General features: G+C 44.2%; 1 protein-coding gene across 4 annotated transcripts in view; it reads left to right on the top strand.

The window, feature by feature from the left end:
- Positions 1-2,101: 2,101 nt before the first annotated feature.
- Positions 2,102-8,685, top strand: part of SON (SON DNA and RNA binding protein) — a 35,849-nt gene continuing 29,265 nt past the window's right edge. For all 4 annotated transcript variants that reach the window (XR_014547467.1, XR_014547468.1, XR_014547469.1 and 1 more), the window contains exons 1-2: positions 2,102-2,327; positions 4,342-4,508. Coding sequence is in view for 1 of the 4 variants with exons in the window: in XM_083611177.1 (XP_083467303.1) it covers positions 2,248-2,327; positions 4,342-4,508 (247 nt within the window). In the remaining 3 variants the exon portion in view is untranslated. The remainder of the gene's footprint in view (positions 2,328-4,341; positions 4,509-8,685) is intronic.

Below are 8,685 nucleotides of genomic sequence, written 5' to 3'. Positions count from 1 at the left end.
AATTCTAGGGTTGAGCTCGTGACACTGAAAACAAATTATGGCGTTGAGTTGCTGAATCTTGGCACAAATAAGCCTTGAGTAAGTCCAGCTGAATTCATAATGATTTCCGAGTAAAAAGTCCATAGAATAGTATTTAATTGACAACATTAAATCCGGGTTGTAAATTGGGTTATGCTGTTTCAGTTTATTTTGCTGTGTTTTATGGTTTACTATAATTATTTTGTATTGTATTTTTAAATTTGTTCTATTTGTAAGCCTCCCAGGGAATGTTTACTGATGGGCATTTAAAATGAATATAGAAACAAGCACCACCTCCAGAGATAACTAATGAAGTTAGACAATTGTGAAGAATAGGTAAAGGTAAAGGGACCCCTGACCATAAGGTCCAGTCGTGGCCGACTCTGGGGTTGCAGCGCTCATCTCGCTTTACTGGCCGAGGGAGCCAGCGTACAGCTTCCGGGTCATGTGGCCAGCATGACTAAGCCGCTTCTGGCGAACCAGAGCAGCACATGGAAACGCCGTTTACCTTCCCGCTATTTATCTACTTGCACTTTGACATGCTTTCGAACTGCTAGGTGGGCAGGAGCAGGGACCAAACAACGGGAGCTCACCCCATCACAGGGATTCGAACCGCCGACCTTCTGATCGGCAAGTCCTAGGCTCAGTGGTTTAACCCACAGCGCCACCCGCGTCCCATATTTTGAAGAATATTCTAATATTAAAAATGCAGTATCTAAAGGCTAAGTCACCACATTTATTTTGTCAAGATTTATGGCCTGCTTAATAAATGCTTCTAAGTGGATTATATAAGGCAAAGATAATAATTATGTGCACCATAAAGCAGACTATTGTTATGAGAATTATATTTTTCCTATAACACTATATTAACAATCCAGATGAAAGCAATGTACTTTCCACTTAAAACTCTCGTTTTAAAACCCTGTGACATGAAAATATTTCCACTAATACAGGGATGTGGAGTCTTGTGATCCTCCAGCTGTTGTCAGCCCAAGACATGGACTAGGTTTATATGGATCTCAGGTTCTGCCTACTTTCAAAGATTAAACCCAGACCTTCTGCATGCAAAGCATGTGCTCCGTTCACTGAGCTGCGGTCCTTCCCTCAACTGTGTTATAAACGTGTGTACATGCTCCAGGCGTACCTTAGCCTAACATATTCATTTTTTTATTTAGAAACCCATTTATTTAGTCTTTCAGCAGTGAATAATAACACGACTGATGCCTTTCAAGGCCCGTCTCGGGCGCTGTTGTATATTTATTTTTAGCAGTTCTGGGCTAGTGGTGTGCGCGTTAACATCTTACGGAATACAAAGCACTGAATTGGGAAATAAATGCTGCGATCTTATGCAGAATTACTTGCGAGTAAACATGCACGGAATTGGGTTCTCAGCCCGCCCATCACGTAAACTCTGAAAGCTTTTGGTGTCTGGGGTGTGTGAGAGAAAGTGGTGTGTTTGTGCATATATCTGTATTTCAGACTGTGCGTGTATATGGCGTCCTTCCGAGCCGGGAAGCAAGGACGGCGGCACCTCGCCTCCAACTGCGGCATCAACAACATGGCCGCTGTTCCCCGGTCGGAGGGAGGGCAGTGCAACGTCCAACTCCGAAGGACTGGGCCTCTCCGCCGAGAGCCGCCAGAAGCGTGCGGCACCTTGGGGTTTTTTTTTTTTGCATTCAGTTTCATTGACCTTGTGCACAACCACGTCTGAAACGGGGGGCGGGGGGGGGGGCGGACAGAGAGGACCGAAGCGTCCCCCTTGGCGAACAGAAGGACAAAGTGCGGGGCTTTAGATTTTTTTCCAGCCCCGGAATCAACCGCTGCCATTGTCATTGTGTTCCCAACTCCGGACGTCGCCTGAGCTGACGAGAAGCCAGAAAGCGGCCATATACAGTTACGCAAGGCGGGGAGGGGGTGCGCCCGGAGTCACGTCCGCCTCGCACCTCCAAGGCATCCGAGTAGGCGCTCTATGGTTCACTTCGACTACAGAGCGCCCATCCTCAAGCCGGCTCAGGCTCCGCCCCTTGTCGGAACGAGCAATCAGGAGAACGAGAGGGCAATCCGGAAGTGGAGGGCGGGACGAGGAGGAGCGGGGGAGGGGAAGACGAGCCCGGCCGCGTCTTCTTCCGGTGTTGCATTGTAGAGCGCAGGCGGATCTGCGTCTCGGAGAGCGAGTGAAGGGGGGGGGGATAAGGGGAAGTGGGGGGGCCTGCGCTGCGCGAGGCTGTCATGGCGACTAGCATCGAGCAGATTTTTCGGTCTTTTGTCGTTAGCAAGTTCCGGGAGATCCAGGAGCAGCAGTTCGGCAGGTAATTGGTCAGAGGCACCGGGTTTTCTTTTGGCGGCGGCGGCATTACGCGGAGTAACGGGCGGAGTGGGGGAGGGGCAGAGCGAAGGGACCGGAAGGGATGTCGAGGGAGGGGGATGCGGGGGGGGGCTGTGGGCGAAGAGCTTATGGCAGCGGCCGGGGGGGGGCGCCGGGGGGGCCGAGGCGCCCGGGAGAGACAATGAAGGGCAGCTGCTGAGGGAAGCGGCGGAGCAGAAGGACGGCGTCTGTGAGGATTGGCGCTCAAGCCGACTTCGGACCGGCGTGAGGCGTTAAGAGCAAGTTTCGTGGAGGAATTCGGGGGCACCCAGAGGAATAAGGGTTTACAAACGGACCCTGAGCTGCGAAGCCGCTGAAGCGGGCCTTGCGAACCTTAGGCCTCTCCAAAAGTTGCTGAACTACAACTCCAATCACCCCTGTCTATTCGCTGTGCTTGTTGGGGCGGATGGGAGTTGTAGTTCAGCAGCATCTTGGGAGGATCAAAGGTTCTCCACTCCTGCTCTAAGGAAGCCAGTGTTTCGAAGAGCTGCTCTCGAGGAAATTAGCTGTTCCTTCAGTGGTTCTGGCCGGTAAACAAAGTATTAAAGAAAAGAAGAATCCAATGAAAGGATGGTGTTCATGAAGACAACATTTTGTGAGGCTAAAGAGCCAATTCTAAATATGCATAGGATTTTACACTAAACATCAAGAGTTGATTCTCTCTTAATATGTAATTGCTTTTTATGAGAATTAAGTATTTTCGGAGATGCTGGGAATGTTAACTTAGTTGTGAAGGTTGGTAGAGGTTCCTAGTGGTTTTTTCTTAGTGGTTTGTTCTACTTTGTACTGTAGACGTTTTGGAGCATGTATTGCAGGGTTATTTGTTGTTGATGCTTATAGTGTAAACAGTAGTACTGACTCCTTAATAATATTGCTGTTTTGTGGGGTTTCTTTGTTAAGCACTGTGCAAAGAAAAATAACACAACTTGACTGTAAAACAGTCATCATTTAGGGATGTAGTTCATGGTGGAAGTTTCATTCACTGTGCAAACTCCTTGACTGGAATGGATGAGAAATTTCATTTATTAAAACGCCTAGCATTTTATGCAAACCACTTGGATAAGCAGTTTACAAATTCTGTTAAATAAATAGAAAAAGTAACCAAAGTGTCACATGAAGTATACCGTCCACAAAAGACAAAAAATAGAGTTCTCAAAGATTCTGTTCATCACATAGTGTCAAATCCCATTGCTAAGTACTGTAGAAACAGTAAATGAAATACCAAAATGAGTTAAACCATATACATCTGTTATGTCAGGAATTTTTTTTAGTACAAAAGTGGTTTTTTAAATAGGAAAATAGGATATAATGGCGATACATGTAGTTGCAGTCGAGATCAGTGCTATAGTAGACACAGAAGCAAGCTAAACTTGTAAACAACCACATTTCTTACTGTACTCTTTCACTTTCAGTTAGCAAGATCTAAAATTCTCCACTATTACACAGTTAAGTGTCTCAGTGCAAGGCCCTGAAAATTTTCAAAACCATTCCAAATGTCCAATAGGGTGCCTGTCACTAGCCTTATACACTAGCACTCAAAAATCAGTACAGTAAACAGAAGATACTTTAATGAAGCAGTATGTTAATCCTTAATTGTTAACTGTTTTCCTTCCTGTCTTAAATCACCACATCTAACCTAAGTTAGTTAGTTGAAAGGGTATGTATCTACAAGGCTTCCATAGGGAGTAATATTGTATCAATATCCAAACACATCTATGTCCATACCACCTACTGTACAGCAATATGCTTTTTGTCCTTGAATGATGGTGTATAGCAGTACGCCACATGTGAGGCACATCCAGCTTCTTCTTCCTAGTTGTGTTTGTACAGTACGCTGAAATTCCTGTCTGTTCATGAATGAGCAAGTCTGCATCCAATTCTATATGTTAATTGAATGTTATTGTTTTATATTATTGCCATTTATTTTTAATGTATACCTGCATATTTTTCTTTATTAGTGCAAAGTTAGGAAGCCAGCACAATGGTGAAATAAACTCATCTGAGCAAGTGAACTCTTCAGATGATACAATTTCGTCTATTGGGAATCTTCAGAATGATCCACTAGTGCAGAAGATAGAACAAGTATTATCAGAAGTATTGGGTGCAGAGTCACAGTACAAACCAGGTACATAAAAAATATTTTAACCCTTGTATATAATTTTCTTTCCGTGTGCTCCTTCAGGTTGAAATCTAATGCTCTACATTCTCCAGTGGAATGAATTCTGTCACCACTATGGGACTTCCCCTTCAAATTCTGTCCCCCCAGCAGTCCCTCATGTGTCTTCATCTGCTCCAGAGGATTGTGGGATCCTCTGGGGGGAATGGGGAATCTCAGCGGGAGCCGAGGAAGAGGGGAAGTCTGTTTGCACTACGTTGTCCTCAATTTTATTTTTATTTTAACAGAAAGCTCTTCAATATGTTATTTGTGCCATCTGTGCTTTTTGGTCAGGCTTCCTCAAACTCGGCCCTCCAGATGTTTTGAGACGACAATTCCCATCATTCCTGACCACAGGTCCTGCTAGCTAGGGATCATGGGAGTTGTAGGCCGAAAACATCTGGAGGGCCGAGTTTGAGGAAGCCTGTTTTTGGTGGTTTTGGCAGTTTTACAGTTATGTCTTTCAAAGTATTCTGCTTTCCAAAAATGAGTTAAGTTATTGATCTTTTACATTTGGGAAAACTAACAGTGTATCGATGTACTGTGTAAAACTAGTTAGAACAAGTATATATAAAGTATTTTCATGTATATGTTAAATTACGGCTGCAGCTCTCTATGCACACTAGGGAGTAAAGCATATTGAAATTGCTAGGATTTATTTGTAAGCAAACAGATTTAGGATTGAGTTGTAATTGTCAAATTCATTTACTAATAGTAAAATACAGTGTTATTTTTTCTGATTATTTGAATGGGATTCAGTGGGTTATACGCAGCTAAGTAAGTTAGTTAAATGTATGTTTGAGTCTGACTTCATTGAATACAACCCAGTGTGAATGTGCTTATTGTTGAGAAAGCTGGTGGTTAAGCTTTCACACATTTCATGTGTGTGAAGTCATTGCCATATACCTATGGTATTAAAACACATGTGTTTTAAAGTTATATGCACAAAACCAATATATTGGACAATAGCTGATTTCTCAGATCACTGTTTTGTTTTTTGTCAACTCAACTGCTGAATACAGTCATACCTCGGGTTGCGAACATGATCCGTGCGGGAGGCGCGTTCGCAACCCACAGCGTTCGCAGCCTGAAGCACCGCATCTGCGCACGTGCGTGACGCGATTTGGTGCTTCTGCGCATGCACGTGACGCCATTTTGTGCTTCTGCACATGTGCGAGCGCCGAAACCTGGAAGTAACCCATTCCGGTTCGGCGCAGTCCGCAACCTGAAAACACGCAACCCGCAGCATTCGTAACCCGAGGTACGACTGTAATTTCTGTAAAAGATAGCACAATTTACTCTGGCCTAATGTGAATCATTTGAGTTGCGTTTAATTATTTAAAAACTATTATCATTCATTTATCTTTTGTAGAAAATTAACATATCACCTGAATAGTGAGACCTCAGACATGGTGTCAGAACCCAAGTTCCAGAAGTATTAATGCAGTTATGGTAAATTGTACCATAAATTATTATGGCTGGACTAAATTAATCTTATATAACCCTGAAACCTCACTCCTAATAGGAAACTCAGGTGTGAGTGTTGACACCAAAATAGAACCACTGATAAACAAGAGGGATATATCGGCATGCTCAGGAAATCCCCAAGGCTTGCAGAAGTACAAAAATATTTTTAAAAACCCAGTGACACCTAAGGGGGCAACAGTCTGTCCCCCACTCAACAGTCCAGTGTGGACTGACTATGCCAAGTAATCATGGAAGTGAATTGTCAGTGAGGAAAGTAAACTGGTGAATGGGGTGGGAATGGAATGTAGTATCCTGAAGCAGGGCATGGCTAGCTTCCTGGCTAGAACCCCAAACAGGAACAATCCTGTTAGTTGAGGATACACCACAATGTTTTGCTGCAGGTCTTACTTATAAACATCTGTTCCTCAACTTAAATCACCTCTCTTTTTTTCATACTGATGTATTTTTTAAAATTAGTGTTAGAGTGACTAGTGAAATTAAAATTTGCAGTGTTAATTAAGTCTAGCTCCCTACTCCTTTGTATATAAGAGGATCTGAGAAACAGCTTTGTTTTTCCTTTTGAATGAGCCACAGTTACTTGTTTCATTAGGTACATGGGTGGCGCTGTGGTTTAAACCACTGAGCCTAGGGCTTGCCGATCGGAAGGTTCAAATCCCTGCAATGGGGTGAGCTCCTGTTGCTCTTTCCCAGCTCCTGCCAACCTAGCAGTTCGAAAGTGCAAGTAGATAAATAGGTACTGCTCCAGCGGGAAGGTAAACAGCGTTTCCGTGTGCTGCTCTGGTTTCGTTAGTCTTGCTGGCCACATGACTCAGAAAAACTGTCTGCGGACAAACGTCAGCCAGTAAAGTGAGATGAGCGCCGCAACTCCAGAGTCGTTCGCGACTGGACTTAATTGTCAGGGGTCCTTTACCTTTTTACTTGTTGCATTAGAACTTGGAGAACTTGTTTATTCTGATTGTGATTAGTTAAATCAAACATGGTTTGATATCCTAGTTTTTTAAAAATAACAACAACACTAAATACACTGAATAGTTGTATGACATATTCAGATTCTGTAAAAATGTGTTCTTATAGCAGAGCTTTCCAAACTTTTCAAGCTAGTGACACATTTTTTGGACATGCCTCATTTCGTGACACAGTAATTCAGTTTTACTAGCAAACCGGAGGTTAAACTACCGTATTTTTCCATGTATAAGACGCCCCCATGTATAAGACTACCCTTATTTTTTGAACCCAAAATTAAGAAAACAAAACACTAAAATAGAAGTGAAAATCTGGATGATCTGCGATGGCAAGTTTATCTTCTTTTTGGCAATAGCCTTCAAAGTTTCCAGCATGAGGTACATACAGTGCACCATGGTGCAGAAGCAAAGGCAGCAGCTGGGGCACCACATGCTTTCCTTCAGTGGTAGGTGCTGCTGCTGCTGCAGGGAAGCGAGGGGAAGACAGCGGCCAGTCTGCGCCGGGCCATGCCGTCGAGCAAACTGAGCTGAGGAAGGTGGTGAGCGGGTTGGGGGCAGGGTGGGAGTTTGAGAGGGGAAGAAGGAAAAAACGGAAAGAAGGGCAAGGAGAGGTAGTTGAGGCAGCTCTCAGCAGTGGTGGTGGCAACTGCTCTTGCTCCGGTGGTCGAGCCAGTGGGGGCTTCAGGAGGCGATCCAGTCACCAGCATGCAGCCCGGAGGGGGAGGAGAAAGGGGGGACGGCAGCAGGAGGGACCGCCTCAGCCCACCCAAGCCAAAATCCCAGACATATGCTTAAATATTTAATAAATCCCCCCCCAATGCCCATGTTCCGTGTATAAGATGACCCCCAATTTTTTACAATTTTTTTTAGCAAAAAAACCTCGTCTTATACATGGAAAAATACGGTAGCCCTTTCCAGCCCCAGGGGAGCGTTCGTGTAACACACTGACACACTGCAGCTGACACACTAATGTGTCACAACACACAGTTAGGAAAGCTCTGTTTTAGAGTTACATCAGGGTTATCAGGCATGTACAGATTTGCATAAAAAGTAACAACAACTGAGCAATTCTAACCTTGCTGAAGGGGGTTAGGATGGGTGGATCCGTAAGTTTGCTAGAGCAGCATTTTCACCCTGGAGGCCCCTGCCTGATACATCCATTGAAAGCTCCACAGGCATCTATCGACTCTTGGTGGTAGAAGCCAAAACAGGCGTTCCAGGGGCTGATGCACCTATGGTTCAGGTCCTCCTCTTCTGTCCTAGCATGGAGCTGGTGTAGCTATTTTCCCTCTTGTTGGTGTCTGTTAGCACACACATATTTATTAACAGGCATTTTCTGGTAAATGTTGCTTGCACACAAAGCCATCAGATTGTATTGTGCAAGTATTTCTGTTTCGTATTGATTTATTATTTTGTTGTACTTTACAATACTTTGTTGTATGGCATTGACTCCACCGTGTATATCTCCTGATCCATTTCTGAAACTCATCAATGTTACTTAGGCTGCACTCCTAAACAGACTTACTTGATAGTAAGGCAAATTGAATATAGTGTGATTTTTTTTCTGAGTAAGCATGTATAACATTGGTAGGGGACCCACCTACTTAGACCCACCAGGCCATTTGGGCCAAACCATGCCCACCTTTCCTGTGGCTGATGTCATGTATGATGGGTGCAGGAAAATTCAAGCTTTTAAA

Source organism: Podarcis filfolensis (genome assembly GCF_964270895.1).
Source record: "Podarcis filfolensis genome assembly, chromosome: 4".
In the NCBI taxonomy this organism is placed as follows: domain Eukaryota; kingdom Metazoa; phylum Chordata; class Lepidosauria; order Squamata; family Lacertidae; genus Podarcis; species Podarcis filfolensis.
Note: the sequence above shows the minus strand (reverse complement) of the source record. Positions and strands in the feature narration are given on the sequence as shown.